The 14,576-nt window shown below is 36.3% G+C and overlaps 1 protein-coding gene across 2 annotated transcripts in view; it reads left to right on the plus strand.

Moving 5' to 3' along the window:
- Positions 1-14,576, plus strand: part of Luzp2 (leucine zipper protein 2) — a 433,644-nt gene that overhangs the window by 374,462 nt on the left and 44,606 nt on the right. For both annotated transcript variants that reach the window (NM_178705.5, XM_006540826.4), the window contains exon 9: positions 2,016-2,180. In NM_178705.5, the coding sequence (NP_848820.4) occupies positions 2,016-2,180 (165 nt within the window). The remainder of the gene's footprint in view (positions 1-2,015; positions 2,181-14,576) is intronic.

The raw sequence follows: 14,576 nt of genomic DNA on the forward strand, positions 1-14,576 counted from the left end.
AGTTTAAAAACCAAAGCTCTAAATCCAGATGGAAAGGCTATATCAATCTACAATGGACAAAAACTACAGTTTAAAAGAATTGTTCCTCCCTACTCTTTCACATTTATAAAAGACATTTTTTACTCACCTTTTACCTTTTAAATATCCTGTGTCTCATGTTCACATAACTTTAACTATACTGTAAGAACATCTTCACATTCCAACGTTGTCCTCACTGATCTTTCTAATGAATGAAGTGTTAGTTTATTATACCAAAATAAACAAACCAAAACCCCTCAACATCTATGAATCAATTCAGAGTTTTCAGAAGATGTATTATTTATCCAGCTACCACTGAAGTATATTGAAAAATGGGCATTTTAGCTACAAAATTCCTAACTTCAAGAGTGGAGGGTACAACAAATGGAAGAAGTGGTTGGGAAGGAACTGATAAACCAAGACTTACACGAGAAGAGGATAGTTTTCTTCTAGATCCAGGGGAAATAGATACAGAGGAAAGCATGCAACATATGTTATCTCACACTCCAGTTAGGGGCATCCTGTTATAGTAAGCTTCAAAGTAAATAGTTCTGTACAGTGGAAGGATGATGATGATGATGACGTAATGGGTTGTGCGGTCAGGTCATTGTTGCCCCAGGCCCTGTGCAGACACAACACTGACAGCATCAGAAACAGACTTGTTCAGTCAGAGGCTCTTTCTTGAGGAGAGAGGGTTAGAAAGAGAATGACACTAATTCTGATAACAAATGTCAGACCATGGTCTCTGGTAGGATCCATCTAGACTGTCAACAAATAATTATACCAAAGTGTAAGACAAGTGGTCCTAGCGCAGTCTGTAGTCCCAAGAATGAAAGCCAGGAGGAAAGACCTTAAAGACAGCTTGAAGCAAAGTGTACAGATCATTCTCTTCTTCTTCTTGAATGGTTAGAGGGTTTGTGTGTGTCATTTGAAACCATGACTTCATGGTTTCATTCTTTATTACTTTTAGCATCTGAATTGAGTTATTCCTCTGACTTAGAGATTTATTAACCCACTGAGAATACTCTTTAATCCCTCCAGCCCTAAGACCACTATAGATTCCTTTGAAGTTCCCTGTGCTTAGGCATTCTATTTTCACATGTTGCACTGTTTCCCCTAGAACCTTCTAGGAGTGAAAACCTAGCCTAAATATCCCTTCCTATTGTCCCCATGCAGAGTGTGTAGTTTCACCTTAATAGTGCCAATCTCTTGAGAAGGTATATGCAGTTTATTGGTACCTGTCCCATGCCTACCACTTTAACCAAACCTGCATAGATTTGTCACTGAACTACTTACATGTCACATCCTTCTGCTGCATTTTCTGCTTTGAAGATATGTGATAAACCTCACTAAGAACAATGGACAAATAACCTCTCACAGCCTGATAGTTATCTCTTGAATTGTTCTCCATCAAACCAGTTAGTCCATTGCTTTTTAATTCATCCACATAAACATTTCATTATGGAAGCAGAACACAGCCAGAGTATTTGCCAGGATGCAGCATCTGTGGCCTCTCTACCAGTATCTGACACTGCCCTCTGAGGCCTCTTGAGCTTCATTTCTTCTGGGGTACTAGTCTTCCATAGCCCCATTAGAGTCACCTACCATATTTTGCTAAGTTTCCTATAATTATCTGGCCTGAAGTTTCAAACTGTTCTGAATCAACTTGCAAACTAGTTGTAATGGCTTCTAGACAACATGATCAGATCTATAGAAGCAAGAAACCCATAGCTTGGTATCCATACTATTTCTGCTTAAGGCCTGTTTCCCAGTGTCCCATTCCCTCATCCTAGTCTCTCCATCCATCACTGTGACCCCAGCTGTGCACAAGGTATTCAAGTATAGAACCAAGTGAAGACACTACATTGAACCAGGACAAGAAACTTCATTTGAAAACCTGTCTGTAGTCGAATGGAGTGAGTGTAGGCTAAGACCAATGTGGGAAATGTGGTAATAAGAACCACAGGTTAAAATGTCAATCCTTCCCTCTCTTTCAGGAATCACAGATGAAAGCAATGAAAGAGACCGTACAACTCTGCTTGTCATCAGTTTTCCGTGATCAGCCTCCTCCTTTGAGTCTCATGCCATCAAATCCAACCCAGATGTTACATCCACCCAGGACTGTTGCTTCCAGGATTCCAGAAGCCAGGACTAAAAGCAAGGTACTTTGTTGCAGTAAATCTCTCCAACCCAAATATGCCCCTGCAAATGAAAACACAACACAATTAATATGATTACATGCTTTTGTGCCTAGATTGGGCAGATCTAGCACTATACTACCATCTTCTACCGCTTGTGAGACCCCTTAAAACTTGCAGTTTCTCTAGGCCATGTGCTTTTCTGCTCTGATTTTCTCCTTCTTCCTCCTCCTCTGCGTCCTCTCCATCTTCCATTTTCTCCTTCTCTCTCTCCTTCTGCTCTACCTTCCCTTTTATCTGCCCAATCATCAGCTCTCCTTTATTTTACAAATTAAGGTGGGAATCAGGTTTATAGGAAAATCACCTGAGTGCTGACTCATTCCTTGTTCACAATCACTCAAAGGAGAACAGTATTAACATCAAATATAATTAGCCCCAGGGCTACCAACAATAGTACTTCTTCTCCATGTGTTACCAGTAATGACTAATAAAGCATTGTCTTAAAGATAAATGAAGGAGCTAGAGAAAGTAACCAAGGAGCTAAAGTGGTCTGCAACCCTATACAAGGAACAACAATATGAACTAACCAGTAACCCCCAGAGCTGTGTCTCTAGTTGCATATGTAGCAGAGGATGGCCTAGTCGACCATCAATGAGAGGAGAGGCCCTTGGTATTGTGAAGATCATATGCCCCAGTACAGGGGAATGCCAGGGCGAGGAAGCAGGAGTGAGTGGGTTGAGGAGCAGGGTTGGGGGAGGGTATGGGGGCTTTGGGGATAGCATTTGAAATGTAAATGAAGAAAATATCTAATTAAAAAAAAAAGCATAACCTCTATGTGTACCTACCACACTGGACCCAAGTAGGACACCAAATTCACCGACTCATCAGGCAGCTCCCAGCAGAGCTTAGGCTGCAGTCCCAGAGAAGCCTGGCAGAAAGCAATGTTTCATTATTGAAGACCTTATATTGTAAGTGGGAAATTGTCACTGTTGACATTACTACAACAACAACAACCAAAAGGATATAAAAACAATTAATTTTAAGTGTTTTATAAAAAAGACTTTTATTACATTCTCAACACAGATATGAACTTTTCTTTGGAAATATAAGCAACATTCCTCATACATGTTAAAGTTAAGTATATAACATTCAGCCCTCGAGAATCATTTCACAGTATGCAAAGATATTCACACACACACACACACACACATACACACACACACTGAAACTCACCACATAGCTTTTCAATTAGATAATTTTGTGTTGGCTTCTACTCACTTTTTAAGAGGAATTTTGATGTGCCTCCCTATTTCAGAGCAACTGATCTGTAAGTTGTCTCATCAAATCCCATAATGCCTGACTCTCAGAGGAGACTCTGGGGCTTCTACCTCACTTCCGTTCATTCTCTACAGAAACCTGCTGTTGGGCTCTGTGTGTCAATAAACACAGACAAACTGTAGGAGCTGTTGGAGAGAGGAGTTTTGTTTCAGTGCATGCTGCTGAAGGAACAGCCTCCCTGGTTAGTTTATCACTAATAGGATGTCTATTGTGCAGAGCAGCCTGACTTAAAAATCTAACCTGCACAGGTAAGGGCTAAAAACACTGGCAAAAGAGGAGTGCAAAGGTGGTCTCTGTGCTACACATGAGCTTAATTCTTGTGCATTTCTTACTCTTCTGATTCCAGCATTGTTACTTACAATTGTGAGCATAAGGGATTTATTTTATGTGATCTCTTGATATATTAACATACCATACTGTAAAAAAAAAATTCATGAAACTGTATTTCTACTGTTTCCTCTTATCACCCTTGCCCTGATTATGTGTTGGAAGATACTCATAATTTTAAAGAAAATGTTTTCCATACATTTTTCTGTCCTTCTCTTGAACATTCTAGGTTTAAAATATTTGATTATTTATATCACAAATGATACAAGCACATGAAACTGTACTGTTTTGTGTTCATCAAAGAAGGTACTCAGCAAGTTTCTTGAAATTACTGAATGCACACTCCCCACAAAACCTCATAGTAGAGGGTAAGCCATGGCCTGGTTTCACTAGTTGTACACAGGGGACAGGAACAAAACCCTCATCTAGAACTGATGACTTCCAGCAAAGTATGCCCTCAATTCTGTGATCATGTGACTTTTGTCTCTAACTCAAACGAGATAAAATTGCTTCAATGAATTATAGATCTGGGTTCTTTAAGACCTTAAATATATGGAGGAAATTACTAAGGGTGGCTTTTATTGATTTTCGAGGATTTAATATATGTCCTGTCATTGAAATTAATAAATACTTATTATCTGTCTTAGTTTAACACTGAAAAGAGCTGGAAGGATTTAAGCAAGCAGTTTGTAGATTGCTTATTTTTCAAAAACCAATAATAAAAAAAATCCAATTGTTTAAGATGAATTTCAATAAATCTAGGCTAATGTAATATGCAGTATTGTATTTTAGAGATTAACATTAAAAGCTTTTCTAATGTTTATGTTTTGTCTATGTTCTTCTTCTTCTTAATAGTGGCAGAAATTGTGTTTTATGTGTGCTCGGGGCATAATCTCTTTTCAGGCACCTAGCAGACAATATTGTTCTAAGCCCTGAATCGTATAACATGGTGTAGTATATACAAGAAAATCAAACGCATAAGTCATGAGAGACTTTTTCTATATAAAAGAAAAATAACATGCTTTGTGTATGGAGGTAGAGATTGAACACAGGGCTTTGCACAACCTAGGCAAATAATTTCCCATGACGCTACAGTCTCAGCCCAAACATTGTCTGTTTATTTGCTTGTTTGTTTGCTTGCTTGTTTCTCTGTTTGAGACAGGGTGTCACAATCTGCACCTGGCTAGCTTAAAACACTCTACATAAACCAAGTTGACCTTGAATTGACAAAGATCTGCCAGTTTCTTTCTATTGAGAGCTGAATTTAAAGTCTTGGCCCATATATAAATTTTAAATTAGCACACTTAACTCATTAGCCATTAAATAAAGATCCTTGTAGCCCATGAAGTGGTGTGCCTGACAGAAAGTTGCCTATTAGTCACCCTACTCTGACTCTTTGGATCTGGGATAGCTATAGTAATGTGACCACGTAAGAGTTCTGTCTCCCATGCTACTGCATTGATTTTCATCAATTAGATCTATTTTTCATTTAATTTTAACTTTGAAAAATAATGTACAAAATGATATCTTTATATACATGTAAGATTTGTACATTGTTAAATAATCACACATCATAACCCTCCTTTGTAGTTCCCTCTTCCTGTCATTCATCCTTCTCCAGATAACCTTTTCCCATTTCTCTCTATACTTACAAAAGTATCTATATATCTATATTATTTATCTAGCTATCTATCTAGCATCTCTCATCACCAATCTGTAATCTAGAAGTCATCTGTCTATCTGTCTATTCAGTCTCTATCTTTCATCTAGCACTCCACTGTCATCTACCTAATATTTGAAAGAAAAAAATAATTTCATTTTTCTTCCTGGGTCTGGCTTATTTTGTTAACACAATGAGTTCCAGCTTTACACATTATTCTGAAGATTACATAAACTTGTTTTCTGTGGTCTAGTTACCCTAGTTGTGTTTAGGTACCATATTTTCTTTTGATGTTCATCTGCTTATTGACATTAAAATTAATTTCATATCCTATTATTATTGTTACAATGGATATGATGTGCACATATCTCTGAAGTACATATATTTTGTGTGGACATCTTTACAGTATGCAGACATTGTATCTCTATAGTATCCAGATACTGTGTGTGCACCTCTACAATTTGCAGATACTATGTATGGAACGCTGTAGTATTCAGATAATGTGTGTGCATCCCTATAGTATCCAGATACTGTGTGTGCATCTCTACAGTGGGCAAATACTCTGTGTGCATCTCTACAGTATGTAGATACTGGGTGTGCATCTCTATAGCATGCAGACACCATGTGAACATCTCTATGGTATGCAGATACTATGTTTGCATCTCGGTATTTGGAAGCAGAATACATTGGGTGTATACTTTATGAGGAATTTTCATTCCTATATACATATATTAACTCCACATTTTAAAATCCCCACTAGCAAAGAATAAAGGTTCTTTTTTCATATTCTTGCCAGTGTTGGTTGTTTGATATCTGGGTTATATCATTCTGACTGGGATGGACTCTGTCAGTTTTGAATGTTTATCTCTTTTTTTTTTTTTTTTGAGAACTATATGATTCATTTGCCTGTTTATTTTTGAGCATTAATTTGCTGATTTCATTGTATATTTTAGAGTTTAATTCCTTGTTAAGTAAGTATTTATCCAGGATTTCTCTAATTCTGTCTGCTGTCTCATCACTCTGCTAATTGTTTACTTTGCTGAACAGAAACACTTCCATTTCATGCAGTCTCATGTGTCAGTTATTAGCTTCATTTCTCTGCACTGTTTGGGGTCCTATCAGTCAGTCTTTATTCATGAATCTGTCTTGAAATGTCTCCCAATGCAGTTTCAAAGCATTAGGTCTTACAATAGTCTCATTGCTCCATTGAATAGCTTTGAATGTGGTGAGAGATAGGAATCTAATTCCATTCTTATGCATTTTAATATCCAATTTGCTCAACACATGCTTTGAAAAGGCTTTCTCTGACATATGCTTTTGATATCTGTTATTGTTAGGATTTGCATTGCTGTGAAGAAACACCATGACCAAGACAACTCTTAGGGCAACATTTACCTGGGGCTGGCTTACAATTTTACAGGTTCAGTCCAATCTCATCATAGCAGGAAGCATAGCAGCATGCAAGCAGACATGGTGCTGGAGGAATCAAGAGTTCTACATCTTGATCCTAAGGCAACCAAGAGGAGACTGGCTGCTACAGGTAACCAGGAGCAGACTCTTAATTCCACACTGGATGGAGCTTGATCATAGGACCTCAAAGCCTACCCCCACAGTGACACACATTCTCTAACAAGGCCACACTCATTCAAACATTGCCACACCTCCTAATAGTGCCATTTCTTGGAGCAGGTAGATTCAAACTGCCACAATATCTTTATTGAAAGCAATCTGACTTTCATTGTATGAGCTTATTCTGGGGTCCTCTCTTCTTTTCAATACTTCTTATTTGTTTTTGATGCTAGTATGGTGTTGATTCTGATACTATGGCTTTGTAGAACAGTTTGTATAGTCTTATTTTAGCTCCAGTATTTCTCCTTTGTTCAGTATTGTTCAGGCCATTTGGAATAATATGTACTTCTGTATTAGCTTAAGGGTGTCACCATAGTTCTGAGAAATTGTCATTATAGTTTTCATCACATTTACACCCAACCATAGATCACTTTCACTTCAGTAACACAGCCATTGAAAGAATATTAGTTCTGCTGATCCTTGTCCATGGGAGTGCTCTACCTCCTCCAGTGCCCTCTTTAATTCTTTCTTCAGTGTTGCACATATTCCATTTTAGAGTTCTTTCCCCGTAGTTATGTCTATGTCTTGCTGTTTTAGTTTTCTCTTGAAACTATTATAGATGAGGTTTTCTTCCTGAATTTGCCCTCAGCATTCAAAATCTTCCTCAGTGGGATTTTGTATGGCTTTTCGGGAAATTTGTGAAACATATCTAAAACAACCATTTTGAAGCTACTTTTTGAGAAATACAAAAAAAAAAAAATGACTTAAGTAGTAACATGCGATGCTGCTTTATTCTTTCTAAGGGGTTCATGACATAAGCTTTCTCTGTCTATCCAAGTGTTTGTGTGTGTGTGTGTTTGCATGTATGTGGTGTATGTATGTGTGGTGCATACATTGTATACATGTGATATATAAGTGTATGTTTACGTATTTTGAAGCCAAATGTTCTTGACACTGCTACTGAATTATAAGTTTATTGGAGAAAATATAAAATAATTTATATGCTTTCTCCTCATTTTTGCACTCATTTTCTTGGCTCCTTTAGATGCCTACTATATGAGCCACCAGTCCTGCAGCTCATGCTTATATAAGCTGAAGTTCCCATAGCTCACAACTGCTCTACAATGGCTCTTCTTCCTGTGTTGCTCCTGAGTACATGTAGTACTTACCCTCTTTCTCCCTGACTTCAGTACATACTTTTTAATCTTCTCAGGAAGATATTTTTATGTTACCACTGCTGTGACAGCTGAGGAGTCATGCCTCAGTTACAGAAGTATGTGCTGTCCGCCTTGTCCTCAATAAGGTGACTGAGCTTATCATCTTGATCTACCTGACATGATGTTTTCAAAAAAATTAACTTGAAATAGGGTTTACTGTGTATTCATTTTCTTACTTGCATATTTCTGGAAAATATGTCTCATTGAATGTTGCACTAAACTGTAAATGCATATCAGTGTTCAGGACTCTTTGAGTAACGTTTGAAGTTATGTGGATCTGTACAATGTAGATGACCAAGTCTTCTCTGATATTAATTTTTAAATTTAACATTAGTGTTTAGGATTCCATGGTCTAAATAGCTTTGATGAGAGACAAAGATTAAGTATACTATTGGTTTTATATTTGTCTAAGAGCATGTATCTGTCATGTCTTTGTTAAAGCATTTATTTTATAGATAATTGTGTTTTAATAGAAAAGTAACTGCAAAAGTATAAACTAGGAAATACCATTTCCATTTTGTACAAACTGAATACAACTAGAGATGAGGGGGAAAAAAAGCAAACCATTGAAGCTGGTTTCTTTAGTCATGTAACACTAAATGGCAGCTTGACTACTACAGTGAAAAAAGAAAGAAAGAAAGAGAGGAAGAAAGAAAGAAAGAGAGAGAGAGAGAGAGAGAGAAAGAGAGAGAGAGAGAGAGAGAGAGAGAGAGAGAGAGAGAGAGAAAGGGAGGGAGGGAGGGAGGGAGGAAGGAAGGAAGGAAGGAAGGAAGGAAGGAAGGAAGGAAGGAAGAAAAGAAGGAAGGGAAAAAGAATAAAAGAAATTGGATTCCACTGTGCTGATGGGGAGAACTAGTGTAAATTCATGATTAAATGTGTACTGAGGTATACAGCCTGTGTGATGCCTTCATTCCAGAGGAAGAAGTACAGAGAAGAAGGAAACCAAGGTGTCACTCCAAGTTTGCGTACATAGATGACATGAACAGCATGAAAGGTTTTGAAAAGAAAGACAATTGGCATGTTTTCCATATGCTAACTTCGGAGTAATTTTCAGAAACTCAGTGTGCAACTGTGTTCAGTGATGTCATGTTTTAATCTGAAAAAAAAAAAGAGAAAACATCTGAATTTACAAGTAGGATTTCATGACATCAACATAAAGGAAAGTTTAAAGTTGGAAAAATTTGAAGTTACCCAATGAGAGGGAAATGGCAAGGGACTCGCAGGACATACATGTGAAAATGATGCAAGCCCGATTTTAGAACCAAGGTCAGAGATAGACTCTTGATGGTGAATTTATATTCCTTACCCTTCTCTTTTGCTGGGGTCATCATTGCTTAGAAGCAGGGTTTTCCTATGCTGGTCTTAACAATGAAAAATGAAAATATGTGTCAGTGTGGACATTAGAATGTGGAATGCTCCAGTGGTCTGCTGGGACTGGTTTATAAATAAGTGGGAGAATGAATGTGGAATCTGTGAATTTTATACTTATCAGTAGTAATAATGGCTCTGATTAACTACTAATTATATACTCACAATAAAATAAGTTTTATTAAAGTCAATATTCTAACAAAAGCTACTAAATAGCATAGATATATATATATTTCTGTAATATTGTCTTTTTAATATATGTAGGAAAATATATATACCCTATAGTACTTTGTTAGTGATAGCTCTGGGATAGACTGAAGATCATACCATTTACACTATTAAAATTGGTAGACACCATAAATCAGAATTTTCCTAAACCACAGAGGTAGAATACAAGATTATGCTTTAAGAATGTGTATTCATGTGTTTATAAGTGTGTGCATGTCTGTGTAGGTAGTACATTTGAAATATTAATATTGCATTATTGACAACATATATGATATGTGAACTTTATATAAGTACATTGATTTTACTCTCCCCTACTACTTATATGACAGGACTAAACACATAGAAATATGCTGTGAAAGTAAGATAATTATAAAATTAACAACTAAATAAAAAAGATAATTTTGTATATTACTCAAATAATTTTAATTAATCATAGCTTTTTATATAAAACATTAAACATGGCTGTATACCACTTAAAAATATCAAAATGTAAGGAAAAAAGAGCAGGAAACATATTACCCAAAGTTCTACCATTTTACATGTAATTATATTAATCCAGCAGTAATACACTGGTGGGTTCTGTGTTTATGTGTGCATGAATGTGTATCTGTATGATGTGTGTGTGTGCATATGTACATGTGTGTGTGTTTGCATGTATATGGTGTATATGGTGTGATATATGCCTTTGAATATACAGGCTTTTCATCTCTGTAGGCTAGAGGAGAATGCAATATTTTTCTTTGTTGCTTCCCAACTTATGGACCTGAAACAGATCCCAGAATGCACCTGTTTCTGTTTCCCAGTGCGACTAGAGGACTATATACATACAGCTATGCCTGGCTTGCTCAGAATTCAAACTCAAGTCATCATGCTTGCAATGAAAGCCCTTTAATCCATTCAGCCGTCTGTTCATTTGGTGTGTAGGATTCCATAATGGAGAAATAAACATCTATGATTTATTAATCAGGTCTGTTAATACTCAATTTTGTTACTTTCTAGTTAATGTTTTCAAATTACTTCACTTCTTTTTTAAAAAAATTCTGTATCTTCTTATCCAAAAGATGAGGGTAAAATCACCACCAACCTTGTAAATCTGTTATGGAACTACAGGGAGAAAAATTTATCATTTATTATATGGATCCCTGGGAAAATGGGCAGTGAAAACAAGAAATAAAAGAACATAAGACCAGGAATCTGAAATTCCACTATGAAAACTGTGAAAGAAAGTATTTAGGGCTGGAAGAGGTTTCAGCAACTAAGACCATGCACTGCTTTTGCAGGGGATGTGAATTCAGTTTCCAAAATCCATTCAGGTGGCTCACAAGCACTTTTTACTCCAAGGGATCTTATACCACTAATGCTATCCTCACACACGTGACATGCACTCTAAGAGAAACATACGCATTAATAAAAATGTAATTTATTTAACAATTTATTTAAACAACAATGTTCTTAGTGAGGTATCAGAGATTGCTCAGCATAGCCATGCCATTTGTCAACTCTCCCCAAATGAGGACACAATGTGCAACCCACAGAAGTGTGATTTTTACCTTTAGCATGAAAGAGAAGCAAAAATAAGAAAATGTGTTTATCATCAGGGGTCACCATAACAATGCTATAAACCAAAATACAAATACACTAGACAAAGAAAATGCTGAAATTGCCTTAAAGGGAGCCATGTTTTTCCTCCATTCCAGAGTATATAATTTTGTCAATCTTGGCCTTTCTGCAATACAGCTCACTGTCTTGGTTTCTGTTATAGTTACATGGGTAAAGGTTACAGTCGTGAGATCTGCATAAAAGCAAGAGGATGGCATGCTAATTTTTGAAAGTTTTTGTTTAAATACCAAAGTCATTTATGGCAGCAAGCTCCAGGGATCTAATCAGGAGTTTCCTGGCATCTGGGTAAAAATAGAATACTGCTTAGTGCCTAGAGCCTTAGAGAACACGGATTTTTATTACCTTCCTAGCTGCCAAAAATCTCTGGCAAAGAAATCCTTAAGAACTATCAGTACAGTGCACCTGCAATTATCACAGAACAAACTTCTCAAACTGGGTTGTATTTTCAAATTATTGCATATTCAAAATTGCCGTGTTGACTCTCAACACTCTAGATTGAGATATAATACAAGTTCAGGATTATTTAAACTGCCTGACAGTCAAGACTGAAAACAATTAAGATATTGACTCTAGAATTAAGAAAGTGTTCATTGCCATAGAAACATGAACCTTTTCCTATTGCACTGCTGATAGAAGAGATTTCTAATTTGACCCTATCAGATGAGTAGGTTTTAGGCATTTTCTTTCTACCTGATGAGTTTATTAGCTAACTAGTTAATTATATCTTAAACTTTCCCCCTTTCTATACTACAGATATATGTAATACAGTCTGTATCCACACTTAAAAATACTTCAAAAGTGAAGAAATAAATATACATATTTTATGAATTATATCACAATGATATATAAGACATGTGAATGTATCATTATTAGAATATATTTTGAGCATATGAGGTCATAATATTTGATGACTGCCACCAGATCTGTCCCTTTTCTTTCAATGGATAGATAGATAGATAGATAGATAGATAGATAGATAGATAGATAGATATAGAGATAGAGATAGAGATAGAGATAGATTAGATATAGATCAGATATAGATATAAAATGTTGCTATGGAAATGTGTATTGGGATTCTAGGCATAGCTCGGGGGTAGAGAATATGCAAAGAATGTTCAAAGACATGACTGTAGATCACAGTAACATAAAAGATGATTATATATAAATAAATATGTATATGTAATATATTGTAGAATATATATATAGTAATTGTAGTGTGGATCCTTTATAGCACCTTATTTGTGATACAGGTGTAACGGTTTTCTCTCAAAAATGGTACAAGCTTAAATCTTCATAAACATTCATTTTTGGTTAAGGAAAAATGTAAGGAAAGATATGGATCTTGACCATTTCCAAATCTTGAAAATTTCAGAGATTTTTCCAGCAACCAAAGCATCTAAGTCATTTAATCCTTCTAAAATTAAAGTAAATTAGAAAAGAACGTTATTGATGAGTCATTCTCAGAAGTCTCATAGGATTCAGAGAAAATGCTTGTTATTGTGTGCAAATAAAACAATGTCTCCTTTACTTCCTCATTTTCTTAATATTTCTAACACTTTCTTCTTTTTAATTCATTAACTTTTAAAAATTTAATATTCATGTATGAAATGTATTATGATGATACACACCCTCTACCCCTTCCAACTCTCCCTGGATGCCACAAAAGTGCATGCCCTCCTAACTTCATGCTTTCATTAAAAAAGAAATTATCTCAATTTTAATTAGTACTACCAATACGCATATAACTGTGGATCATTCACTGAAGCACAGGCACTCTACCTGTAGTCAGAATTCTAAATAAAAATGTCTACTTTCAGCTGGCCTGCCAGGGCTGGGTCTCATGACCCCATACCCATCATGTCTGTACTGTTATAACACTGACTAGGAAGGCTTTCAGAATCTGCAATTAGATGTTAGAAATTAACTGCCAAGTGTCAAACTCCAGCGATCAAATCTGGAGTTGAGCAGACCAATTAAATACTGTTCTGATCCAGATTCTCAATGCACAGCCTCCTTGAGCAATTAGTCCCAGAATGTGATCATTCTTTATGAATAGGGCTCTCAGCACAAAGCAATGCACCTAATAAACCAGGGTGCACATGTGCTAATTTAGCATAGTGAATCAAATCAAATATATATCGTATTCTAGTGTTTCAAAATATAGTCTAAAAAGGAACTTTTGTGCCTGGGACAGCACTATGCAATGCTAATGATCTGTGAGGGGTGGGTTTCTGAATTAATTTTTCACTGATTAACATGAGACTACATTATTTTGCCCAGAAAAATCTCTTATGAGAATTAACTAAATATTATAGTTTCAGATACATTTTGGAGTATGCATCTGCTTGTACATGTGTGTGTGTGTGCTATATAGTGAATACAGAAGTCAAAAGACAACACTCAGGAGTCTCTTCTCTGCTTCCACCATGGGTGCCGGGTATTGGACTCACCTTCTTGAGCTTGCAGTTTTACCAATGGGGCAGCCGCCCATCCTCAGACTTGCTCTACTACATATTGTTATATGACAATCTCTGAAGAAACGTCCCTCAAAGAGCTGTAAACAGAGTGTGACAAAAAGAAAATAATTTAGAGGTTAGAGTGGTGCTGTATAACTGCTGTCTCAGTTACTTGGGAGGCTGGGGCAGGAGGATTTTAATTTCTATATCTGCTAGGACTATATAACAAGTTAAAGGCTTCCTGGTCGACTTAATGAAAACTTGACTCAAAAAGAAAAAGAAAAAATATTAAATAGGCTCTGAATCTACCATAGTGCTTGAGAATTTATCTAGCAGAGGCAAAGCCATAAGTATAATCCCCTGTAGAAATGATGAGAAAGAAAAAAGAAAAACTTGCTGAAAATTATTCATATTTGCTCAAAAGTAAATAGATTCTTGCACAAGACCTGATTAGGGAATTTTCGTGTTTATTTGCTCATTTCACTGTCATTGGATGTAAATTCTGCAGACTATTAAGAGTACAGCTTTGCTTTTTATCATGATATGGATTTTATTTCCAGTCATGGTTTTGAGGTATCATGGGTAACATTATTGAGCTCCCCGCAGGGCTGGCTACAGGCTTTCATATGAGATGTGT

Source organism: Mus musculus, chromosome 7 (assembly GCF_000001635.26).
Source record: "Mus musculus strain C57BL/6J chromosome 7, GRCm38.p6 C57BL/6J".
Taxonomy (NCBI): Eukaryota; Metazoa; Chordata; class Mammalia; order Rodentia; family Muridae; genus Mus; species Mus musculus.